Raw genomic sequence first — 25681 nt, forward strand, 5'->3', positions numbered from 1 at the left:
CGGATTGTACATTCTTTATTCAAGCCATTGATCCAATTCCGTGCGGCTTAACTTCGTAACTTTTGAAAGAACTCGCAATAAAAAGCTCCACAAATGTATCTCAGCAATAATGCAGTAAAACACCTCACATCCAGTGAAATAATTCTGGTTCAACATTTGGAAGTGGTCATGGATTTTTACTCAGTATTAAATGTGGATAAAAATTGTAGACTAAAAACGCAGTGTAACAAAAAAAAACAATACAATTTGCATTAAAATAAGCACAAAAAGCACCACAAATTAACATATTTTACAACAATTGGAATAGACATATTTGCTTATTATGTTGAACCTTTGGTCATATCTTGGTTAATGTGCTGGATGTGGAATACAGAAAGCAGATTGCATGCAATCTATAGCTGTGTAAAGGTTAAAGTTTCAAATAGTACACATATCCTTTCCTTGCATCTAACTTTTCCAGATTTTAAGGGTAACATCTCCTTGCCCTGTCCTGTAATAAAACACAAATTTAATGAAATAATTAAACACCATAAAAATCTAGTTTTGAAACTTTGGAGTTAATTAAATGCAATTTTTACAATCTTTACTTGATAACCAAATGGTTAGTTGCTAAAAAGGCTTTTTATGCTACCATCAAATGACTATATGACAGTACTGCTATGTAATGGTCGTAACTATCTGCAACATTTTTTAACAAACATTTTGTTAACAAACATTTTGTTAACAATTGGAGATATCTGCTAAGTAAATCTAACTGTGAAAGTAGAGCTTATTTTAGTAGCAATGGTGCAATATTAATTTGAACAAACACAGTTGATTTATGTTAAACAATGTAAGCTATTTTGTACTAATTGTATATATATCTACCTGGTCTACTCTTCAGTCCATAGTCTTTGTGACATTTGCTTCTTTTAAACACAAAAAGCATGCTTTAAATTGTTTTTAGTTGGGAAATCCAACACTGCAATTGTTGTCAAATGACACCTTCATGGCAAACCATAAAATGAGTTTGTACGGTGCATTGGAGGATTCACCCATAGCTTTAGCTGCAATTGCACAATATAATAATAAATTTCAATTCACTATTAACTAAAAAAAAACATACAGTATATGTTCAAAATCGCAAACAATTTTGAACCCATTTTAGTGTTTTTACCAGTCATTAATATTACAAGTGGTGGAGGCAACGAAATAAAATCAGTCAATAAAACTAGGCATGCTACCGCAGTCTTTCAGGTAATAGTTTTTAAGGTGTGTAAAACACTTCTATACCAAGTATCAAAGTCAAGAATGCTATATTAATCTGCCTTAAGTTCTTTAGGTCAACTGTTTACTCACACAATCATTTGTGGTTCACCAAATCTGTCTCTCTGTCACTTGTCCTGTGGTGTATGGGTTTTAACATTCCAATTTTCACCACCAGCCCAAACATTTCCAGATTTGTCCGGGTTGCATTTTTTTTTCTGAAACAATTAGGACCTTTCTTTTATCAAAAATACACCATCTGTGTAGCTGCCTTGTTTATAATCGATGGAAGTGTTGCCCATATGAGTTTAAACTTCCAACACCTTGATGTTTTTGTCCAAATCAAATACACACCAAGACCCTGCAGGGGCACAGATGCTTGTCACTTTTAAGGCTGACAAACTCGTAAAACTATGCTGCTTCACTCAAAATCTACTTCCTGTGTGTGAACCCAGTTAATGTCCTCAGGTCAGACAAATATGTGATATGTCTTTCTGTATTAAAATGGTTTTCTATTATTTACAAAATACTTAAATAAGTTAAACTTACCACCAATTTTAGGAAAAAACTCCATAAATTAAAGCCAGTGTTCAAAACTTCCAACTTCCTACCGCACTGTAAGACCACCGTCACTTCGCCGAAATGAGAATTCGAGTTTTTTTGTGGAAATGTATGTAATTTATCCGTTTACCACAGGGGTGGGCAAACTACGGCCCGCGGGCCGCATGCGGCCCGGCAAAGGAGTTTGTGCGGCCCGCCAAATGTTCGCAAACTTTGAAGAGAAAGTGACCAAGCAACGCTGAATAGAATTATAAGCACAGGCGTAGAGTTTTAAAAATACCGGGGATGCGACTTGCCTAAACGCAGATACTTTTTATGTGCTTTAGCCGTTTGTTTCTGCCACGTTATTATGCAAATCGTCACTTGACACAATTTCTTTGTTCGATAAAGTAAAAGCGGTTTACGTTTTCAAATACAGCCCACTTTGCAATGTTGACGCCAAAACTTTGGTCACTTTGGATCAAGTTTAGGTCGTTGCAGTTCTTTGCAAACGAACATTAAACACGGCTATTAAAAGTGGCTCGCATTGTTTAATGTTAGCGCAAGGAATTTATTAACAAAAAAACGTGGTGTAGCCTATGTTGAAACAAATGCTTGTTTATTTTTGAAAACAATTACAATTGTAGCGTTTCAACCAATGTGTGTACAATCATTAAAGTGACAACAAACGTATTTGCACATAGCTGAAAATATACTATGTTAATATTTTGGGCTAAATCAGGGGTACACAACGTGCGGCCGTAAGGCGACATGCGGCCGCGGAGACAAGTTTATGCGGTCGTGGCCATGTATGTTAAAATACATGTACTGGCGGCCGTGACGTAACTAAAACTATTTTGCCTAATATTTTGATTTTCAAACAGCTAAAAACAGCTTTCGTGAGACTGGAAAAAAAGATTACCAGCCTAGTGACCATATACGCCAGGCTTTTTATCCGCTTATTGTGTGCAAACAATGCGAAAGAACAGGCACCGCAATCGTCACAATACAGTTTATGACGTCATAAACAGTTAGCTCCGTTCAGCTAAACTAATGCACCAAGTTAGAAATTATTAATCTGGGCATTTTAGGCGACTTAAAATGATATATATATGTGAAAAAAACAAAAAAACAAGTAAGCAATTGGCGTACGTTGGTGAAATACTATGCGGCCCGGTAAGATTAAAAACCTTTGAATGCGGCCCTTGCACTGAAAAGTTTGCCCACCCCTGGTTTACCATATACATGTTTCAAACAAATTTTTTTGTTTTTTTCGACAATCAGGTGGCAGTCCGATAACTGAAAATTTAACAAAATGTTTATTTGGAAAAAAGCGTTTTTTTTGGTTCGGGACAAATTTATTTAAGTTTAAAACCTTCTGGCCATGCTTTTTAGCTGAATTTATTTTATCTTTAACTTTTAAGTGGCTAATCAGGAACACTAAATTAAAACTTTTTTGTATTACGAATTCTACCTTAAAGTTTGCAACTTTAACTAGGACTTTCCAACCACGCCCAGGAGGCAGTCCTTGCGGTGGTCGTTCGGTTTTTTGTTAACCCAGGACATTTGTCAATAGCCGTATTTTACCTGGGCCTAGAGTTTATTAGGTTTTGTATGGAGATCTGCAGTTTTTTATTTCTTAGTTGACTGTTGGTTTTTTTCAAAAGTATTACAGGATAAGGAGAAATTAGCAGTAGCAACGTCGTACGACGTTTCATCGCGGGTAGCCTGGTAGTAAATTATAGCCTCACGGTTTACAACTATATCCAAAAATTCGAGCAAATTGTAATTTGTTTTGTTAACAACGGAATTCAACAAGCTTTGTTTCAAAATTAAATTTGGTTTTAAATCTAATCCCACTCTTGAAGAACTAACAATTTGACCGTCTGAAAATTGGCGGTTCCTAATTTTTTCTCGGCACAGGAAATGCTTTACGTATTGCCACAAACTAAAGGTTTCAATTGTCGAAATATTGCTTTTCTCAAATGAAAAATTTTGATAATACTTTTTTAGGTCGCATTTTAATAAGGTCAAATAAAGGCAGTATCTATACCCAGCAGTTACACATTGGGCGTTGGTCCAGTTCATACTCATATCACGTAGCAAGTGTTCTGTTACAGTATGATAAATTTCTCTGTCCTTGTTGTTTAAATCCAGTTCAGTTATTTTATCAATTACATTATCTGAAGTAGCGTGGTACAACGGATAATTTTCAAAAACATTTTTTTCAGAAATTTGAGCGTTAGCGTGTTCTAAGTTAAGTTTTCTTTTTTTCTTTTTATTGTGATAGGGATTTGGCTTGTACTTAACATATTCTGGGGAAATTGAGATAATTTAGTGTAAAACAAAATGTATGCACCACTCTGTATTCGATGTTCAACATTGTCCCAATTAACATGTTTGATTTTTTTGTCATTATATTCTAAAATTCCTTGCTCCGCAAATGAGTAGGCCATGTAATGCCCGGAACTGGATTGCGCTCCAACGTGAACAATTGCACATTTTAAAACAAACACAGCATCTCCTAGAGTTAATCGCAAATCCGGTAAAATCGTTTTAGTGCATTTTCCGTTAATACTGGATCGTCGCAATACGATCGGCAAAACGTCGGAAGTTGAATCGAGTTTCAAACTTTTATCAAACTGTTTTTTGCTGCCGCAAGTGGAGCAGTTTGCCAAAACGATTTCATTGCAACATTTATCGAAATACTTGCTTAATTTACTGCCAGCAGCTAAGTTTTGGTATATAGGAACAAACCAAAAGTTTTGCTCCGGTTCCATACAGGACTGAACGCTTTTGCAAGTTTTGCAGGTGATGGTTGACCGAAATTGATGTCTTGGATTAAGGCCACAGTTTTCTAGCAGACTACCATTTTGATATAACATTAAAAATTCGCCAGCATCATGTTGATTATTAAAGTTCCATTTAAGATTATTGCAGATATCTTTAATCAAATGGCGATGAACCTCAACGTCGTACGATTTGTTACTCAATGAATGTAAAAATTTGGCAACGGGGTCAGAAACAGCCGTACGAGGTGATTTAACATTTTTTTGCCCCATGAGGAATTTTAGTGATTGGAAAACAGCGTTTGACCAGCATGTGTTACCAAAGTTTTGCAAACCGACAGGTTGGTCATTTTGTTCCTCTAAATGTCGTTTTATTGCAAAATTACACTGTGGTGAATTTTCGACTAGGGCGTATGCAATCCACTGACGGAAAAACTTAGGGTCAAATTTCCCAAGGGGTTGTTTTGATACGGTCGAAATAATATGGTCTACTCCATAACAGACGCAAACTCCGCAACTTAGCTGGTCGGTTTGTTGTATTAAAGCGTCCGGGAAAAACTTTATCTTGGAGCCTGGGTCAGTAATTTTATTTAAAAATGGCACAAGATAGGACTGTATTATCTTAACGAGCTCGTTTTGGGTATCTTTACCAGAATCGAATAATTTTAGTTCCATTTTATCTTTACAAAACCATATGAACATGAAATGATTTTTCCATAAGACAGGCATAAATAAATTATTTTTAATTTGACCGTCTGTTGACCGAGATATGGGCTGCATAACTCCATGTAAGTTTTTAAATGGCTTGTTTTTTAAAATTTGTTCAGTAACGCCGCAATCCAGCATCCCGAACTCAGATTCCAAAAATGTGTTACCAATATTAACCGATCGGCGAATATACGAATCTACGACATTACTAGTAAGCCATCCAAAAGTATCCTTAGTGTGAACATGTGACAGAAGTGCGCCGCGTGTGGAGTTTTTTGGTTCGGTGCACAGTGGACACAAATCTAACCAAGTTAGTGAACTGCGGTTGGGCGTTATTAAAGCCTGATTTAAAATTGATGCGTCAGTAAATGTGACATGGTGCCAAATATAATTTGCCAAGGATTTCACCATATTTACGAAAGATGGCGTTGACGTAACAAATGAAAAATGTGCCAGTGTTGGGGTCCTGGTTAGAGTATTGTTACCTTTATTTCTAATATTCTGAAATCGAATTCGTTTTGCCAATTGTGGGGAGGAATAAAAGCTTTTCGAGTTTCGTTTACGTTTTTTAAACTGCGCCAAAACAAGAGGTGTGGATTTTTCGTCTGTTTTAGTTTTTGACGCGTTCATATTTAAATGCATCAAACTGTCAGCAAATTGTTTTTCCTGGACTTTTATCGCTTTGTGGTATAAATGGACAAAGTCGTCTATTCGTGCCACCCTTTTTCCGTCGATATAATTTTGTTTCATGTACCCGAAATGCTGTTCTATAATTCCTTGTGTGTTATTGTTTGTCAAAGTGGTCTGAAATTTTACATCACCTAATTTATCACATTTTTTGGAATAATTATGGTACAGTTCATGCTGCTCAGGTGACGTGTCGTCGGTAACATGGCGAGATAAATCCCCTAGCAATAAATGAGATGTACAACAAATTCTGCTTATTACCCGTTCAAGTAATATTTTGAAAAAAGTTTGATTGTGGTACAAATTTTGTTCAAGATTTGCTGACAGTTGTATGTTGTACTCGTCCGAAACAATGATTTTTTTAACATTTTGTCGTAACGATGAAAAAATGGGGATTTTTTTTCTTGCAAAGCATCATCACTTTTTCCAGTAAAAAAATAATCTGCATCATCACCCGGGTCCAATTCAAAGGTGTCATTGTCAACGTTTACACTTAGAGAGTTGTCGAGTTTGTGTTTCAAATTGTTAAAGTGTTTTTCTACAAGGGGAGAGTTTTTTTCGCAGTGGGTTAAAATAATTAAACTAGCAACAGCATCATCTATTTCCTTAATAGTTTTGCAAGTAAAAAGCAAATTTACCCAGTATAGTGCCGACTGAGCTAATTTCTTGTCGGACCAGTGTTTCAGGCACATAATTTTGGCTGCTTCCATGGCATGACTGTAACAATTATGCACTATTGTTAATTTTAAATCATCTTTAAGTGGCAACCCAACTACTATGCGATGACAACGATTGTAATATTCAAGGCGCGATTCTCTACATAAGGCTTTAAGAACCCCATTCCACATGGCCATGGATCCATCAATAATTATAAAAGCCGGTTTTCTAGATACTTTACAAATTTTTACAACGTTCATTAGAAACGGCTCGAGAAAATGGCTGATGCTGTCATGACAAGTGGTAACGTTTGTTGCCACCGGAAGTGCCACTTCCCCTTTTTTAGGGTTTCTTACTAAAAGTGTATACATCTGAAAATCGGAGTATCCGTTTTGACTACGAAGGTAACTTCCAGTAGCATCAAAGTAGACGATATTTTTTAAACAAAGGTCGAAATAGAGTTTTACTTGTAAATTTGAATATAATGTTACAGACGGGGGATGAATGCATATTAGGCGAACAAAAGTTCGTTGCTTTTTTAACTGGAGAAAGTGCAACAAATTTATATACCATAGTTTGGAATATAGTGGAACATAGATTTACCTTCGCTTTTTATGTTGCGAAGTACGGATTGGGAGGGTAAAAAAGTATGTGCACCTAACCAACGTTCCGTTTCTGTTAAATCGTCAAATAATTTTCTTTGTAATTTATTCGCCGACTGAAATTGAAGTTGGCGTTTAAGTTGGTCCCGCCTTTTACCAGATACCCGTCGTCTCCGTTTACAACCTTTTTGGTGGTTTCGCATGCCTCTTACCGTTACTTGGCCTTCAACTCGATCCACGAACGAAATCAAATCCACACATGTTTTTATTTCACAGTTGCAGCATCTCCCGTGGGCACAATACAGTTTGATTGCTCCTTCGAGGTAGCTGTCGGAATTGGGCTTGATAGTATTAACAGTTTGGGGATCCCGTAAATAATGGCTTTCAATGTTAGGGACGCAATTATCATATATTTGCCGTATTTTTTTTAAAATAGTGTCTTTGTACGCATTGCTCCCAAATTTATTCGCAGTGCGTTTTTTGTAATACTTTTCCAAACGTCAAGACCAATGTGAATTTTTTCTTGTAGATTTACGTGGACATTGTGCATCAGAGAAGTTGTTTGTTTTTTAACTTTACCAAGATCGTTTAAATTTATAGAGCGGTTCGTCGGCTTTTTATTGCAGAAATGGATAGTACTCGGGTATATGTTTCAAAAACACTTGTCAAACTTTTTCCTTCATTGCCGGAACATAATTTCGTTGTTCGTCAAACTTTCGAAAAATATCCACTAAGCTGGGCCCCTTTAAACAATTGGGCCACTTTTAACCACTGGGGGTAGTATTTTATAGAGTCGTTCGTCCGCTTTTTATTGCAGTAATGGATAGTACTCGGGTATATGTTTCAAAAACACTTGTCAAACTTTTTCCTTCATTGCCGGAACATAATTTCGTTGTTCGTCAAACGTTCGAAAAATGTCCACTAAGCTGGGCCCCTTTAAACAAATGGGCCACTTTTAACCACTGGGGGTAGTATTTTATAGAGTCGTTCGTCCGCTTTTTATTGCAGAAATGGATAGTACTCGGGTATATGTTTCAAAAACACTTGTCAAACTTTTTCCTTCATTGCCGGAACATAATTTCGTTGTTCGTCAAACTTTCGAAAAATATCCACTAAGCTGGGCCCCTTTGAACAAATGGGCCACTTTTAACCACTAGGGGTAGTATTTTATAGAGTCGTTCGTCCGCTTTTTATTGCAGTAATGGATAGTACTCGAGTATATGTTTTGAAAACACTTGTCAAACTTTTTCCTTCATTGCCGGAACATAATTTCGTTGTTCGTCAAACTTTCGAAAAATGTCCACTAAGCTGGGCCCCTTTAAACAAATGGGCCACTTTTAACCACTAGGGGTAGTATTTTATAGAGTCGTTCGTCCGCTTTTTATTGCAGAAATGGATAGTACTCGGGTATATGTTTCAAAAACACCTGTCAAACTTTTTCCTTCATTGCCGGAACATAATTTCGTTGTTCGTCAAACTTTCGAAAAATGTCCACTAAGCTGGGCCCCTTTAAACAAATGGGCCACTTTTAACCACCGGGGGTAGTATTTTATAGAGTCGTTCGTCCGCTTTTTATTGCAGTAATGGATAGTACTCGGGTATATGTTTCAAAAACACTTGTCAAACTTTTTCCTTCATTGCCGGAACATAATTTCGTTGTTCGTCAAACTTTCGAAAAATATCCACTAAGCTGGGCCCCTTTAAACAATTGGGCCACTTTTAACCACTGGGGGTAGTATTTTATAGAGTCGTTCGTCCGCTTTTTATTGCAGTAATGGATAGTACTCGGGTATATGTTTCAAAAACACTTGTCAAACTTTTTCCTTCATTGCCGGAACATAATTTCGTTGTTCGTCAAACGTTCGAAAAATGTCCACTAAGCTGGGCCCCTTTAAACAAATGGGCCACTTTTAACCACTGAGGGTAGTATTTTATAGAGTCGTTCGTCCGCTTTTTATTGCAGTAATGGATAGTACTCGAGTATATGTTCTGAAAACACTTGTCAAACTTTTTCCTTCATTGCCGGAACATAATTTCGTTGTTCGTCAAACTTTCGCAAAAATGTCCATTGAGCTGGGACCCTTTGAACAAATGAACCACATTTAACCACTGGGGGTAGTATTTCATAGAGTCGTTCGTCCGCTTTTTATTGCAGAAATGGATAGTACTCGGGTATATGTTTCAAAAACACTTGTCAAACTTTTTCCTTCATTGCCGGAACATAATTTCGTTGTTCGTCAAACTTTCGAAAAATGTCCACTAAGCTGGGCCCCTTTAAACAAATGGGCCACTTTTAACCACTGGGGATAGTATTTTATAGAGTCGTTCGTCCGCTTTTTATTACAGTAATGGATAGTACTCGAGTATATGTTTTGAAAACACTTGTCAAACTTTTTCCTTCATTGCCGGAACATAATTTCGTTGTTCGTCAAACTTTCGCAAAAATGTCCATTGTGCTGGGACCCTTTGAACAAATGAACCACTTTTAACCACTGGGGGTAGTATTTTATAGAGTCGTTCGTCCGCTTTTTATTGCAGAAATGGATAGTACTCGGGTATATGTTTCAAAAACACTTGTCAAACTTTTTCCTTCATTGCCGGAATATAATTTAGTTGTTCGTCAAACTTGTAACTTACGCTAACTTTGACCTTCCTTTTAATTCACCACTGACTTGTAAAAGGATTAAAGCTTTTCTTTTGGCTTAAAAAAGTGTTTGTTTTTGATAATGAACAATGCATGCAATGTAATTTTGCATAATGGTTTTTATTTTTTACTATTTTTATGATTGGGTCATCTATTCCTTAATGTGGTAAACTGCGAAATCAAAAAAATTTCCTCTAAATATTTTTTGACTTCCATTTCGGCGAAATGACATTTGTACTGTGAGGTTCAGTTCAGCTGATTCAATTTGTCAACAAACAGCCACAACCAACGAAAACAACACCTAGGGTAACCCCCTAAGCTGTTCGTAATATCAATAGCATACCATGTCGCTTAAAGCGCAGAATCCATAACATGGAATATAATACGACAGCATAAAGGCCCGGGATTATCCAGAATTCGACAGTTTAAAGCGCCTAAAAGTAAACGGATCGGGTGGTTTTCGCCACTACCTGTTTATTTATCTGTTGGAAATCAATGATTAATAGGCGAAAAAAATATCTACGGTCTTGTTGGCAGAAAAAATCTAAGGATCCGGTATGTCAGTTATGCTACATTTAAAGCTTCTAGTGATTTTACAAGTTCTGCCTTTTTAATCTGTCTCAAATGTGTACATATAAGCTATTGCTGCCAGGCATAGTATCAAGTTTAAAGAGCTCTTCTGGCAAATGCGATTTTATTCCGGCGTTTCGACGTCCTATATAGGTCGTCTTCATCAGGGTAAATAACACTGAATGCGACTAGTACAGTGCACGATAAACAAAGAAAAAAAAGAATGGAACGCAACACGTCACAACGCAACAAAAAAAAACACCGCGCGATAACAAATGATTGGCCCTCTAATCTTTAAGCAGGTGCCTGTAGCACGCTGGAAGCATCACGTCTGTTTTGATGTTCATTTCATTGTGTTGCCCCGTTGGTGAATATTCCATGACTCAAGAAATAGTCTTTTCCTGTAGTCAGGCTCCCGGGCCACAACAGACGCCGCATTGAAATCAATGCGGTGGCCTTGTGATACCGCGTGATTGGACAGGGCTGACTTCTTCTTTTCGGCGGGTGTTGTGTGACCTTCCAGTCTCCCCGATATATATTAACGGACACTCGGCGCAGGGAATAGAATATACAACACCACGTTGTCCAAGGGTGTCGATTGGATCTTTCGGGTGACTCAGTAGCTTGCGGAGAGTATTAGCAGGTTGAACGCCAACCGCTACGCCGAAGTCATGCAACATATGCCGTAGAATATCCGTCAATTTCGGTATGTACGGAAGTGTCACAAAAACCCTCTGTTTTTGGATGGGTCACCTGTTTGGGACACGTTGCCCGTCCATCACGGAGAATCCAGTTGGGGTAGCCGTTATATTTCAAGGCTTTGCGAACCTTAGCCAGTTCCGCCTCGCAGTCGTCGCTATGAGTGCACAAGCGTCGTGCCTGATCTTTTAGGGAACAAACCACCCCTCTTTTCTGGTATGTGGGGTGATGAGATCGAAAATTGAGATACCTGCCGGTACTCGTTGGCTTGTGGTACACTCTCGAATACAAGAAACCGTCATCGGTTCTTGTGACTTGAACGTCTAAAAATGGAAGACAGTTTACCAATTGGAGTTCCATGGTAAACTGAATGCCTGGTTGCGCCTCGTTGAGATGCCGTAGAAATGCCTCAACCTTGTTCTTAGCAATGACACAAAAAATGTCGTCAACATATCGCCGCCAGAATCTTGGTGGGTTAGCAAATGTTGACAAGGCTTTTTCCTCAAGCGCTTCCATTGTCATGTTTGCGACAACCACGGAGACCGGGGAACCCATCGCTGTGCCTTGAACCTGCTGGTAAAAGCTTCCCCTGAATGTTAAAAACTTGCGTTCCATTCTTTTTTTCCTTTGTTTATCGTGCACTGTACTAGTCGCATTCAGTGTTATTTACCCTGATGAAGACGACCTGTATAGACGTCGAAACGTCGGAATAAAATCACATTTGCCAGAAGAGCTCTTTAAACTTAAATGTGTACGTTTACGACCCGCTTATATCAAACATATAGCCCGTAATAAATATAATTATACACACATTTTTATTTTAACATAAAGCAACCGATTGAGTTTTAGTTCAAATGCAACGAGTCAACTATCAGTGATGGCTATACAAGCCAAGTGGGTCGTTATGTTCTATCTAATCAGCTTTGAACTTTAGCATTGACTTATGGATGTGTCATTCAGTCATCAATCACAACAGCAAACGCTAAAATCTAAAGTTAAGCAATCTTTTAGACTGTAACGTTAGCCCAATACAGTGGTTGGTTGGAAACAACTGCAATTTAACAACTGCAATGCTGGAACCTCGCCGTTTCTCCTGCGGCGTCGAAGTGTAGTATATCGCCTTTTTCGCGACATCCGCCCTCAACCCATTCACGCTTTTAATTCGCACCAACGTGATCACCGAAGCGTGTGAAGGACTCACTAGAACCTTTTCCTCACTGCTACGCGAACAATGGCACAATTCGAAAACCAATTATCGCTCCGTTGGCGTTGAAAGACCAACTAATCTTATCTCACGTCTTAGTCTACAGAAGCTGTTTAATTGCTAACAAAGGGGCATATCCGGTGAGGTACAAAGCCTGAAATTCGGGGGACTTAGTTGGTTTGCTAAAAACAACGCAATCGTGTGATTACACCATCTAGGCAGCTACTACGTCTGGACATGGTGTTAAAAAAATGTTTGGAACCGGTAGAAGTTATTTGCATACATGGGTGTATTTAAATGTGTTCATATAGGTTAAATCGTGTACTGAACAATAAACAAGTATCTTGGACACGTTTAACTATGTGACCATTTGAAATGCGTACACGTTTTAGAATTGATTTAGATTTTTTTTGATTAGTATGTGACAGTTTTACAAAATGTTTGTCCAATAGATCTATTTCCATGTGAGGTTGTCTCAAATCGAACAAATTCATGTTTACTCCATCATTGCCTTCAAAAAATGGCCACTCAATTAACTGTACTGAGCGGTTCTCAAACTTTAATTTTTTGTCCCTTGCCCATTTTTTCGAGCACTCGCGGTCCAAGCTAAATATATTTATACAACTGAATATATCTTGGCAAAACAAAACTGTTGAGTCAAAAACTAAAAGTTAGTTAATTTCTTTCGAAAGAATTTAGTTTAGTGCTGTCACATCACTTTGCGTGGGATTTTTTCAAGGGCAATTCATTACGTCACAAAAAAGAATGAAACAATATAAATATGGTGCGCGAACAATCGCCTGTGTTTGTTAGTGGAAATGAAGCAATGTACCACTTTTTGTCAAAGAATACTCGTTTATATATGTCATTTTTGCGTATGCAGTTGTAAGAGCTGATATTACATATGATTGCAGAAATACGTTAGGCTTCTCGCGGTCCCTCTGAAGTCGTGTGGCGGACCCCTACGAGACCGCGGACCCCAGTTTGAGAGCCGACGTCTATAAAGACGAATATTGTCTTACTTTGGCGTTCACAGAATTTTGTTTCTAAAACAACTGCTCAACGTTAATTGTCTTTTTACTAAACCACAATTGTAATTGATCAGCAATGGTAACCGACTTTATTTACCAATTTTGTACCGCCAAGATTGTTATATGTGTTCGACATTCAGGTCCTTACACAAAATTGGAGAAAAGTAATGTGACTGATCAGAGGAGGGAAGAATGAAATGGTTGTACTTGCTAAGATTTATGGAGTAAATCGGGGGCCAGAAACGGCCAAATCACCGAAAACATATTAACACGGGAACTTACATCCAACAAAGTTCGACAAATAGGTGGAGCAAGTAACTCTTTCGAAAATGTACACAAATAATTGTGTTAAAAAACTGTGCTATTATAGCCTACTGCAATGTCATGAAATTACCACGAGAGAATTGCAACAATCTGCCACGAGAAAAAATTATAACAAAGCAATTGCTACGATGTAATTACTATGCGATGAACTTGCCAAAACGAAATTACAACGATGTAATTATCACGATGAAAATACTGTGGTGAAATTAACTTATGAAAAACTACAACGATAAAATTGCCTTCATGAAACTATCACGATAAAACTACTTCAATGTAACATATCACGACTGAATTGCCGTGCGATGAATTTACCACGATGAACTTGCTGGATGTCTTCGGCACGATGAAGTTACTACTATGTAATTTTCACAATAAATTACAGCGATGCGTGTTTTCCACTAACAACAAACAGCAATGGTTCTGACAAGCTAGAGTTGTTAGTCATTGTAATGACCACAAAACAAAGATGTTTTAGGCTAAAAAAGGAAAAGAAAACTCTTTTATTAACGTACAACAGTATTGCTTAGACGACTTTAACACTTTTCAATAATGATCAGAAAGCTTGGATTCTAGCTTGCAAATATGAACAATAAACAATATGTCATCAAATATTTCAAGCGAACTATTATCGACGTTACGCCCTATAAAACATTTTTTAGCAAAGTGGACTAAACAGCAGCATAAAAGTTCGCGACGTTTTATGTTTAATGTTGTCATTTCATGGTTGATCTTAAACCGATGTTGTAGCAGACAGAATAGTTGTTTATTGGTAGAACTACTGTCACCATAGGTAGAACTACAACCAACAACGATTTTAAAAACCGTTAGGTAGCGTTAAACAGGCACAGTTCTTAAAATTATCGATAGGATTATATAAGGTGGGGGCAGGAACTTGGCCGAATGGCCTGGCGCGAAAATTTTCTCGTACCCCCTGTCTGATCGGGGTTCGTAAGGGTAAGGTTAAGAGCTACAGGAGTAGGAAATTTTTGGTTCAACTGAGTTATGGTGGTGTCATGTTTTCCGTTTTTTGTTTTCCAGCAGTTAAGGTTTCTAGTGTGCCTTTAAGGGATTTTTATGAGATGAAATTCCATATTGTACCGGATTAGAGACACATTTGAATTTGTTAACGTCAAGGATAAACTATGGGTTAGATGTTGCAGGTGTATACAAAGTCTAAATAAGTGTGCCATGATCACTGAATTTCATGGGAGCTTCGGGGGTGATCCCAGTAGTGAATTTATGTTCATCTTGTATGATCGATTGTCAAACTGGCGTTCCTCCACTATGAATTTGACATGTGCATTAGTTTTAGATTTGTTTGACATGTAGGTCAAAATGTGAACGAGACTAATGCAGCAGTTTTTGCGATTTTTGTATTCTGTTTGGTGAAAATTAAACTGATTATAATAATCGATTATTTATTTATTGTTAAACGGAACCTATGGAATTCTGTACGAAAGAGCTTTTACCTACCAACAATTGAAAAAAAACAGGCTTTCCGACAAATTTCAAGCCTCTTGCAACTTGCAGTAAAATTCAGGCTCTTTCAAACACTTTTTGGAAAGTCAGTCTGGTCAGTTGTAAATTTATTTTGTGAAACACTGTCGCCGTCGTCAGGACAGTCAACTAGTCAAGTAGTAAAACGTTTAGTCAATCCAGCGCATCTGTTTATTTGTTATGTACTACGTGATGTGTTCACGAATCCTCTCTTATCTGTGTTAGTTGATCGAGGACAATATTTACTTAAGCGCAAAGTAATCTCAAATACATGTTTTTGAATAAGGACATCTTCTATAGGACTGTGTTAAACACTGATTAGAAATCATTAAACATGTAGCATGAATCGTCTGAACTCGAGCTTGTAACTGTGCATTTCGCGCGGGTGCAGTGTCAAACACATTTCATTTTAGTTGAGTCTTGGTTTGTTCCTAAAATATGTTTACATTTAAAAGGTAACCATGGGATTACATGGTAAAATGCTGCTATTGGATTGCCTGTTAATTTCAATCAGTCTGGTAGTAGTCAAAGGACAGAATGATGGTAATTACATGTTCTGCCGATCAGTGCAAAGCATTTTTAACCGACAAAGTGGAAACGTGGACGATAGTCCAGTGGGGCCCCAAGGCCCGCCTGGAAAACAGGGACCGGTTGGACCTCCAGGACAAGCTAGTCGACCTGACTGGAGTGAAATAGATCGTCGAATTGAATCGATCGTTCAAGGTAGTTGTCTTTTTATAGCGACAAATCTCTATAATGACAACAAAATGTTGTACATTTCAATAGGTTTGGTATGAAGTCAAACTAAATAAAAACTATAACGGCGTGTTTGAGGTTAACCTTAGGCTTTATTATATGTAAGTGAATTTGAGCCAGCTGCCTATAGATAAAAAACATCTGCATGTAGATCAAAGGTTCCAAATCGTTTGCATTCGTATCGTAGGCTATTGTAGTTAATACAAGGAAACAAAATGGGGCGGCAATTAGTGTAAAGTTCAAAGCCCTACCCAAAGCCCCTGATCCTAAAGCTGGTCCATAATGTTTTCTAATTAACCCAACTATTTATTATACACTAAACTTTGACTTTATTTTAAGCCAAGCTCAATTGTTCTGGAATCATCTACAATGGTTATTGCTACCACCTGCCGCTAATTGTTGCTTCCTATAATGCGGGTGGAAGCAAGCCAGCAGCAGCTGATCACTGCGGACCAGTGTACGTAAAGTGGACCAATGGATTTCCTGGGTCTCGTGGTGAAAATGTCGGATGGACGGTTGCCACAAAACTGAATGTCCCAATCACTCTCACTGGAATGTGGAACTTTAATACATTTGTCGGGGGCGTTCCCCTTTGTCGCTACGATGTTATGTAGCTGTTAAATTTGCAGAAATGCTGTGACTCTTAAAAATCAAATAATTTTGGTGCTGTAATGTATTGACGTGTCCAAGTATTGATCTGATGGTGTTTATAATTTTGTTATGTTTGAACGAGTTTTCTACATAACTGTACAAAACTAATTCCAGTGGCGGCCACAAACATGTGAACGAAAAAAAAATACAAAAGAAGTAGTTTGCTTGTAATCATTGATGTCAAAAACATTAAAAAAGGAGTTATTTTGTTGCAAACGACGACAGATAGTTTTTCTTTTTGATTTGCATCCAAACCAACAACAATGTTTTGATCACTCCAATAAATTTTAACTGTGTTGAAAACTAATGTTATTGCAACTTGTCACCGCTAAGTTCTAATGTTGTTTTACAATAAATAAAGGTGGGATATGAGTGAGGCTTGAAACATTCTAGTACGTGACTGAGCAACTCCACTGAATCACAGTTATTTATGTCTCAACCTCAACGAATAAAAGTCACCACACCCGTTTGTGCCATGTCTTTGAATGTACATGACGCACCACACAATATTGTTGCGTCGTCCAATGACGCAAGACGACCGAAACACTGCTAGCATGCCCGACGCCTTTGTAGTATTTCCTTGTTATGAACATACAGTTGTGAGACTTAGAGTTTCTTTACAGTAAGTTGGAGGTGTGATGGAAATATTTGTGCTATTGTTGCTAATGTTATTATTTTACAGAGCTAATACTCAAGGTAAGGATAAAAACGAACAGGGTTTTGCAGGGTTCACACTTAATCAATTGTTTGTTTCACCAGAAACTTGCAACTCCATCTTTAATGTAGGAAATCAAGTATTTCAGTTGTCGAGTGAAGCTGTCCATGGAAACACAGCAAAATTAAGATGTGCTGGAAAAGGTGGTCAAATTGCCAACATTTCCAATCCAACCGTTCGTGAAAACCTTATTATCGCTGCGAATAAAACGTATTTGGGAGGTTAGAGTAAACGCTTGAATAATTGAAATCAGGTCGTTTTGTTTCCTTTAACAAGGAAGGAGTAAATTGCTTTTGTTTATTTGTAGATGTACAGAAAGTATGGATATCAAACATTGGTGGAAACAAACTGGGATATTTTACCACGCAACCCCAGAACTTTGCAAAAGTTATTCATTTGTATAACAAGTAGGCAAATAGCTGTTAAATTACTACAGACATCATAACATGTTACCATTGTTACAGAAGTGATACGAGATTGGAGCCGGTAAGATTTTGCAGAACGCAGGACCACTTAGAAGATCAACGGTGGTGGATAACATCAAAAACACCATGCAATGAAGGAGGTGAGTTATAACACGTTGTGAAAATAGCCCATTTTTGCAACAAAGAAGTTCTATGGCAGGTTGGATTCAAGCATATTTTTTGTATGGTGGAAGAGGGAATGATGTAACAAAATTTAAGGAAGTTTTTAATTACCGAGCAAACGATCATTCTTCGATTTTAAAAAACACAGACAACAATTCGATGCCGTACCATAGAAGATGGGAATCTTTGTTCTTACCTGGTAAGTTTAAGAGTAAATACAACTAACAATTGTTCCGTTGAAAATCTTTAGTAACAGATTTAAAAAATCTAACTTTAAATAAAATAATTGTTTTCATTTTAGTTTTTAGAGTTTTTGTGAAAACTGCTTCAGCAAAACAGCCTGGTTCAGGGCGTTGTAAGCAAAGCGCACTGCAATATAAACAAGCTTGGACAGATACTACAAAGAAATGTACTGGTGTATATGGATATTATGCGTGTCAGTTTGAATGTAAGTTATAAAGAACCGTGATATTAAATATAGTAATTACCTACGTTGTTATACAGTGGTCTTAAACCTTTTTTTGCGAATCGCCTCTCTTTAGTGATTCTGGAGCAAAATCGTCCCAGGTGAGATTATTATTTTGTACAAGAGGTCTTGCCTCTTGAACACAGGTGGGCAATCACTATCAGATTTACTTACCAATACGAAAGCTTCCGTTAACAGTCAAAACCCGTTAATTGATACAGCAACATGCATGCAGCGTTAATGACATCTCTCTCATCTAAGAAGAATGTGTGATAACGTTACGATTAAGCGCAACCATAGGAATAGGAGGCGTGAAAGCGAAACAATATTCTGCCTGGTGTTTGTTTGCAAGACTAATAATATAATCGATGGAAGTTGTAGTTAGTCAGTGCAACCGTTTCCTCCATATAAGTTGCTTCATATAAGAGCAGCTCGTAACACTTATAACCCAACTTTAAACGTTATTTTATTAAAATTGCTTGCTTTCAGTTACAGTCAACGCCCGCCCTTCTACTTGCTACCCTGACACCATTCGAGTAAACTGGACAACCAACTATGTTCCTTTAAAACAACAAAGCAATACACCAGTGCAGGTAAATTATTTATCGCAAGGTCTTACATTTTATTCTATGAAACTACTTTTTCTGCTTTTTAAATTGTTTTACTTACAGTTAAAAGCTGTCTCAACCAATCACTCGACTGTAACGAATGCAACATTTGAGACGGGATCAATTTCAATCGGAGGATTACAATACAATACGACTTACCAAATTGAGGTATAGAGTGTGTCTTCAATTTTTTTTTAAATGGTGCAAATATTTTAACCTATTTTTAAACAAAACTTGATTGTATATTACATACAATATATTTTTGATTGCTATTTGTTTACGACAGCTCACGACGCGAGTTGCAGGATGCGAAACAGTTGTTGCCCAAACGACAGTGGAAACCTCTTCGCCTGTATCAGTGGTTGGTGCCAATATAACAAAACAAACACCATGTGCCATTTATATTCCATCCTCAAATAATCGTAAAGGAGTCAACGGTTACCAGGTATGTCGTCGTGTACATTTAAAGATGTTTTCAGATTTGATACTTTCGCAATGATTTTTATTATTCGCAATGAATAATAATTGTTCTAAGCAAAACCAACCATGTGTGTACTGCGATAATTGTATTTGAAAGATCCCAGTAAGCATTTTTTCAAGGACAAATTTGATTCAAGGAAGTTGTGTGATTTAAGAACTGGTTAGAGATGGGCGATACAAAATTGTTTATATTTTTAGGTACGATTCAATCGTATTGGTGAAAATATTACTATAGCAACCCAAAATGTTTCAAGTGGACAATCAATACTTAATCTGACTGGATTTGTACCCTACACCTACACACTTCAGGTAAAAATATAAAACTTTTAATTACGGTTTTTGTAACTAAATCTGCATTTGGCTCCAGTTGTACGTGATCCATTGCAAACTGACTATCGGTCCTGTTGAAGTTGGCTCTTGTATTGTACGCTATCCAACAACAGTTCAAACTATAACAACAAATCGAAGTAAAAGCAAAACTGGTAACTGAATTTCGGTCCTGAAAACGCTAACAATATTTTGTAATAAATCAGAATTAATATCGCAAGAAAACGGGGGAGCACCCATTGGAATAATTGCAGGTGCTGTTGGAGGTGTCATTGTACTTATTCTTTTGCTGGTCTTGGTAATTATCTTTTGGAAAAGGTAATTTTCTTTAAATTTTGAAAAGCAAACCTATGCTACTTTATTTAGCCTTATATTTAAAAATCTATGTAACTGTAACACATAACCACTAAAATTATAGAATTACTAAACGTGTTTTAGGCGCAAAAGGGACAAAACTAGTTCCGGGGGAGCCACTTTTCAAACAAATGGTATGGAAATAGTTGTTGCTGTTGCAGTGCTAAGTGACATATATTTAAGATTTAAATAGTCTAACACTTGTTTGTTTTGCTAAGATTCGGAAAATGCTGAAGGTCGTGTGACAGTGACAACTGCAAGCACAGCAGTGGCATCAAATGTAAAGTTATATCTTCGCTTGAAGTTATACCTGCGTGTGATGTTTATGATATGTATGTTTTTTTAGAACCGAGATTCTTCAAATGGAATACTCGAGCAAAACGAATCAGGTAGGACAATAAAATGAAAGATTTTAGAAAAAAAAGAGTTAACATAACAATTTTAGCAAAAAGAATTGACACATTATTATTGCTCTGTTTTGTTTATTTAGAGGCAGTGAAATATGGTAATGTGTCTCCCTACCAAAATATCGGAAACAGTTCTTCAACGTCAAAGAAAAACCTTGAACGGATTTACTTCAAAAAGTGCGCCAATAACTATGCTGCATTTCGTCAAGAATTTGAGGTAACACTGGAAACAATGTTTTATTTCATTTGCAATCTGTCTAAAAATCGAAACCGTATCGATGTGTTTATTCTTGATTTTTTCACTTCAAAAATTACAGGTAAGGTATTTCCCTTTTTTACCAAACATATACACAGAAATACTTTATTGAAGCAACGTTAGAATAGTTCGCTAGTTGCTTGTATGTATGCGTAAACTTAAACACTTCCGGGCACTCTTGGTTTGTTGTGTTTGTGTATTTAAATTTTCTTGGAACGTTCCAGAAACTCGCGAAACACAGAACAGATGCAAGCAAAGTTAACGCGGTGGCCAAACTCGAAACAAACGCTGCAAGGAACAGATACAAAAATATATTTCCGTGTAAGTCAGGTTACAAACAACCCGCAATGCATGCAAATCACAGAAAAGGAAAAGGGGGTTGCTGTAGTGTTTGGTTAATTGGAAATTATTTTCTTCTACAAAACATTTTTTCTTGTTGAATTGAAACGTTTGCACATAACACGGAGCTATAGACAGCTTAACTTGGAACAAATTTAGCTACCGCTGAAAGATCACATGAAATTTCTTTATCACTAAACTATTAAATTTAAAATTATTTGACAATTATTATTGCTTTGTTATACGGGCAAAACTTACAATTACTTGTATTAACAAGCTCTTAACAAACAAAAGATCTATTTTTGTTGTTGTTTCTAGATGATCATGCTAGAGTTGTGCTGCAAACTGCACCTGAAAATGACTATATCAACGCCTCTTTTCTTGATGTGAGTAATCAATGGATTAACTTTAAGCACAGGCTAGATTTTAATTATAACCTAAACTTTCCTAACAGGGCTTTGATCAGCCAAACAAATTTATAGCCACACAAGGACCAAGAAACTGCACCTTGGATGACTTTTGGCTGATGATTTGGGAACAAAACACATCGATCATCGTTATGCTTACAGGATTAAAGGAAAAGGAAAAGGTATAGACACACATATAATTTTCGTAACTCAGTTGCTACACGTTTTGTACAATGAGCTTAAGTATGTTAAATAAACATAGTAAAGACTGTTTGTTTACGTATTTTTTCTTCCGGAAAACGCTTCATTAAAATACAACCTAAAGCCAAAAGAGCTTTGTTCTACCCATATTTGTCAAGTTGTGTTCTGTTTAGAAAAAGTGCGAGAAATACTGGCCAAACCATGGGGAAGCTGAACAACACGGTAATCTCACGTTGCGCACCACAGAAGAAAACAAACTAAGTGGCATCATTCAGCGAAAATTCATCCTAACAAATAAGAAAGCGGTTTGTATTTGCTGACTTGTTAGCCTACAGTTTTCTTTGAACTTGGCTTGTGTAGCAGGAACGCACCGTAGTTCAGCTGCAGTACATATCTTGGCCAGACCACGGAATCCCGGTAACAACGTCCACAATGATATACTTGCGTGAAATGGTGGAGAAAGTTCATGATAGAAATCATCCGATTGTCGTTCATTGCAGGTTTGTTGAAACATTTTAATTTGTTTTGAACATTTGGTCAATCCACCGCTTTTATTTCCAGTGCTGGGGTTGGTCGCACTGGAACTTTCATTGCAATGGACGTTCTTTTTGACCAACTTGATGCCAATAAGGAAGTTAGTGTTCCAAATACGGTTTTAGAAATGAGAAGGAACAGAACTGATATGGTTCAATCGTGGGTTAGTAAAATCAAACATACACATTGTTAAGTAAAGGGTGCAATCAAATTTGAAGCTAAATTTATTTTGCTCTCAGGAACAATTTGTCTTCATTCACAAACTTATTGTCGAACATATATCACTCCCTAACAGCGACAGATCGGCTGCGGAATTGCAAAGCTTTAATACTGATCAACTGTAAGTAGCTATATACGACATTACCTTGCTGTGTAAATAAACCTGATCTTGTGGTTAGGAATAAAATAGCAAAAGAAGAGCACACGCAGCTAGCTTCTTGGCAATACAGCAGTGACGCAAGTAACAAAGGTAGACAATTAATATTGAATTCGATGCGTTCGTTAAAGGGCTTACTAATGTTACCTGTTGCAGGTAAAACAGGAAGCAGTGGGGAAACGATGGCAACCAGTTCGTATATTCAGGTTAGTAGAACTGTTAATAAACGAATTGTTTTGTATTTTTTTAAGGGAAAATTTATGGTTACACTCAAAACCATTCGCCATTCATTACAATGCCTTACTAATTGCCCACGACTTACCAAGCAACTTGTGCACCCAGCTATATATGTGGTGTACGTATCTTTGTCGAAAGTAGCTTGTCTAAGTTTAGATGAGATCTTTACATACGCCATTGTGTTTTGTGTGAACATTCGCTTGATGCTCAAAGTTTCTCTGTAAACTTTCGTTTGATGCTCGTCAATGAAAAACTACGCCGTTTCCTTTTAGGATCTTGGTTGTTCAAAGAGTTTCATTTCTGCAACTTACCAACCTGGCGTTAATGATGAAGAGTTTTGGATGATTGTATTGAACAAAAATCTATCAGTCATCGTTTCACTAGGAAGTAACCAAAGGGTAAACAAACTCTTTAGAAGCGCAATTTCCTATTAGTTGTTTGGTGTTTACGTACAGGTTGCAAGAGATGGCGAAGTTACACAGTATGGAGAGCTACAAGTGGCCTCGGGAAAATCAAAAAGCTGCAACGGTTATGAAGTTGTACCAGTGACAGTTTCATCCAAATTAAAACATTTGGTACGTAAACAGTACATTATCAAACAACCCCAAACACAAATAGATCTCTGGCCCTGGCAAGGCATGCCAACTTTTGGCGTAGCATGCTTACAATAACAGTATCGAAAAACAAGAGATTACTGGAATTTGCAATTTCTATTATTGCATAACAAATATTTTTGAGCACTAATTGTTATATTTTGCTATTAAATCCATTTGTCAACAGGGTGTTTCAAACTTGATTATGATCCAAGTTACCGGTTGGATGAAAGATGAGTTGCCACCCAGCGATTCCACTATGATAGAAATAATAAACTTGACTTTGGCAACAAACCCCTCACGACAAGAAGGCAGTATACTAGCGTGCTGCAGGTAAATACTAAGAAGTCAAAACAAAGTTCATTTTATTCAAATCTAAAAACCAACTTCTTGCAGCAACGGATGTACCCGGACAGGAACCTTCATTGCACTTGTGAATATTCTTGAACGCTTGAAGACTGAGAACAGAGTGGACGTGTTCAGAACAGTGAAGGACTTGAGGGATATGAGACCAAAAATGGTGGACAATGAGGTATGTTAGCAAATAATCATATTAAGTATACAACATGAAAACTGAGAGTCAGATAATTACAGAATAATGTGTCGTTTTGCAGAACTTGTACAAGTATTGTTATCGTGTCGTTTTGGGCTATCTTTCTTCATTCGACTTATACGCGAACTACCGATAAGGATGTGGCAGAAAATCCCAAACGTGGTCTGACTGTGTTACTCTATTTTCGCTTTGTGCGTTGTTTTGTGGTGAAAGTTTGATTTATATATATATATGCTATTGGAAAATTAAACAACGAACATTTATTAGTAAGCTCATGATTTTCTGCAACGTGCAAGTTTTGTTTACGCGGTTACGCCACATTCGATATGACGCAAAACACATTTTCTCGACCGGTTGGTTTACCATAGCCCGACCAGATCTGTCAATGTACTCTCTTTCCGTCCTTGCATCAATGTGAAACTCTCGTCATATAACGTTATCTTACGATGGCATGGCTACAAACTATTTGCCCTTGAATCAGACACTGTACCCTTTACTTTTTGCGATTTATCACGTTTTGGCATTGTGTCTCCGTTTCCGTCTTCATGAATATTTCTTTGCTTCATCGATATATTTTTTGTGAGAATTATTGTTTTAAAGCAGATTTTTGATGATGATGTTTTTAATGCACAGAATGGCACGTTTTGTACAAATAATTTGTTGAAACGTACATGGTTCCCTGGTATGTGCAAGTTTCGTTCGTGTGACGTCATTATGACACAGCACACGATGGTTTACGCCTTGTAGCGCGAAGCCTGTAATGAACAATTACGAACAAACTAAAATTAAGAAGTTTGTAAGCCAGTAGAGAGTTTACTTTTGATTGAAGTAGAATGAAGGAGTGAACAGAAATTTAGCTACAGAAGTCAACATGCAATTTATATTCAGATGCACATTTCTGTTTTTGGCATGTTTTAGTCGACGAGTTGTTTTAGGTGCGTATAAATGTCAGATTTTTATCAAGCTAAACGTAAGTTTCCTTAAAGAGGATATCCTAAAGTTTTGCGAGTCGTTACTATGACTCGGGATGTTAAAAACAGTCGGATTTTTAAACCGTGTTCTTTGCGGAACGCCATTTTTAAGTTTTAATTGCTTTTGAGTGCCAGTCTTTGCTACGACATCTACTGCCGATCAAAATAAACACTACCAAAACTCATTATAAACGTTGTCAAGAAAATATTGTTTTACTTGGGTTCGCGTAAAACTAAAGGAATTAAAAGATGATGATAATGTTGATTTTTTTGCAGCCCAAACAATGGCTTCTGGCTGTAGTCGAGGAATCACTTCAATCGGGAACAGGCTTTTTGTTCTATCAGATTTCATGAGCGATGCTTTAACAGCTGAAAAGAAATGCTCCAATATGAACGGCAGTTTAGCATTCTTGGATAACCGTTCAATTACTCAGGCAGTCGTGCGTGCCAGCAATTTGAAATACGCCCAAGGTAAATTATACTAGGATTTGACAATGTCACTTTTTTAAGCATTAGCAAGACTTGGCCGATTTTAAACTTTCTTTCAGTGTTTTAATAAGAATTAATGAAATGTCGCTGCCGTTTAGAAAACAGTGGCGTTTATATTAAAATTGGTGCGCAAACATGCCATAGTTCTTTTTAGTGTAGATGTGGCGCGCTTTGTTT

General features: G+C 37.2%; 3 protein-coding genes and 2 long non-coding RNA genes across 5 annotated transcripts; 3 read left to right on the forward strand and 2 right to left on the reverse strand.

The window, feature by feature from the left end:
• On the reverse strand, nt 1-2915 carry LOC145207598 (uncharacterized). The gene is made up of 4 exons (XR_013854086.1): nt 1795-2915; nt 1339-1463; nt 868-1046; nt 1-490 (listed from the first exon to the last, which is right to left on the reverse strand). It is a non-coding gene; the product is annotated as an uncharacterized LOC145207598 (long non-coding RNA).
• Nucleotides 2916-10549: 7634 nt separating this feature from the next.
• Nucleotides 10550-12290, reverse strand: LOC145207597 (uncharacterized). Its single transcript, XM_080078725.1, has one exon. The coding sequence runs from the start codon at nt 11754-11756 to the stop codon at nt 11112-11114; it is 645 nt and encodes a 214-aa protein (XP_079934851.1). The 5' UTR covers nt 11757-12290; the 3' UTR covers nt 10550-11111.
• An 8074-nt stretch (nt 12291-20364) lies between these two features.
• On the forward strand, nt 20365-20759 carry LOC145207595 (uncharacterized). The gene is made up of 3 exons (XR_013854085.1): nt 20365-20421; nt 20488-20530; nt 20632-20759. It is a non-coding gene; the product is annotated as an uncharacterized LOC145207595 (long non-coding RNA).
• Nucleotides 20760-20952: 193 nt separating this feature from the next.
• On the forward strand, nt 20953-22478 carry LOC145207599 (receptor-type tyrosine-protein phosphatase alpha-like). The gene is made up of 7 exons (XM_080078726.1): nt 20953-20985; nt 21029-21125; nt 21462-21529; nt 21598-21732; nt 21925-22056; nt 22112-22251; nt 22313-22478. Exons 1-7 carry the CDS (start codon nt 20953-20955, stop codon nt 22476-22478), a joined length of 771 nt encoding a protein of 256 aa, XP_079934852.1.
• Nucleotides 22479-22801: 323 nt separating this feature from the next.
• Nucleotides 22802-24714, forward strand: LOC145207601 (receptor-type tyrosine-protein phosphatase alpha-like). Its single transcript, XM_080078727.1, has 6 exons — nt 22802-22867; nt 23171-23296; nt 23354-23473; nt 23679-23824; nt 23888-24023; nt 24106-24714. The coding sequence occupies exons 1-6, from the start codon at nt 22802-22804 to the stop codon at nt 24178-24180; spliced, it is 669 nt and encodes a 222-aa protein (XP_079934853.1). The 3' UTR covers nt 24181-24714.
• The last annotated feature ends 967 nt before the right edge of the window (nt 24715-25681 follow it).

The sequence above is a fragment of the Phallusia mammillata genome, unplaced genomic scaffold, assembly GCF_965637545.1.
Source record: "Phallusia mammillata unplaced genomic scaffold, kaPhaMamm4.hap1.1 HAP1_SCAFFOLD_121, whole genome shotgun sequence".
Classification (NCBI taxonomy): domain Eukaryota; kingdom Metazoa; phylum Chordata; class Ascidiacea; order Phlebobranchia; family Ascidiidae; genus Phallusia; species Phallusia mammillata.

Bases quoted from the DNA above. Each gene is read 5' to 3' on its own strand.
- LOC145207599 (XM_080078726.1), top strand. From the start codon at position 20,953: ATGCGTAAACTTAAACACTTCCGGGCACTCTTG. The intron at 20,986-21,028 runs GTTTGTTGTGTT...GGAACGTTCCAG, and splicing joins AACACTTCCGGGCACTCTTG to AAACTCGCGAAACACAGAAC. The intron at 21,733-21,924 runs GTATAGACACAC...TGTTCTGTTTAG, and splicing joins GATTAAAGGAAAAGGAAAAG to AAAAAGTGCGAGAAATACTG.
- LOC145207597 (XM_080078725.1), bottom strand. From the start codon at position 11,756: ATGGAACGCAAGTTTTTAACATTCAGGGGAAGCTTTTACCAGCAGGTT.
- LOC145207601 (XM_080078727.1), top strand. From the start codon at position 22,802: ATGTTACCTGTTGCAGGTAAAACAGGAAGCAGTGGGGAAACGATGGCA. The intron at 22,868-23,170 runs GTTAGTAGAACT...GTTTCCTTTTAG, and splicing joins CAACCAGTTCGTATATTCAG to GATCTTGGTTGTTCAAAGAG. The intron at 23,297-23,353 runs GTAAACAAACTC...GTTTACGTACAG, and splicing joins CACTAGGAAGTAACCAAAGG to GTTGCAAGAGATGGCGAAGT.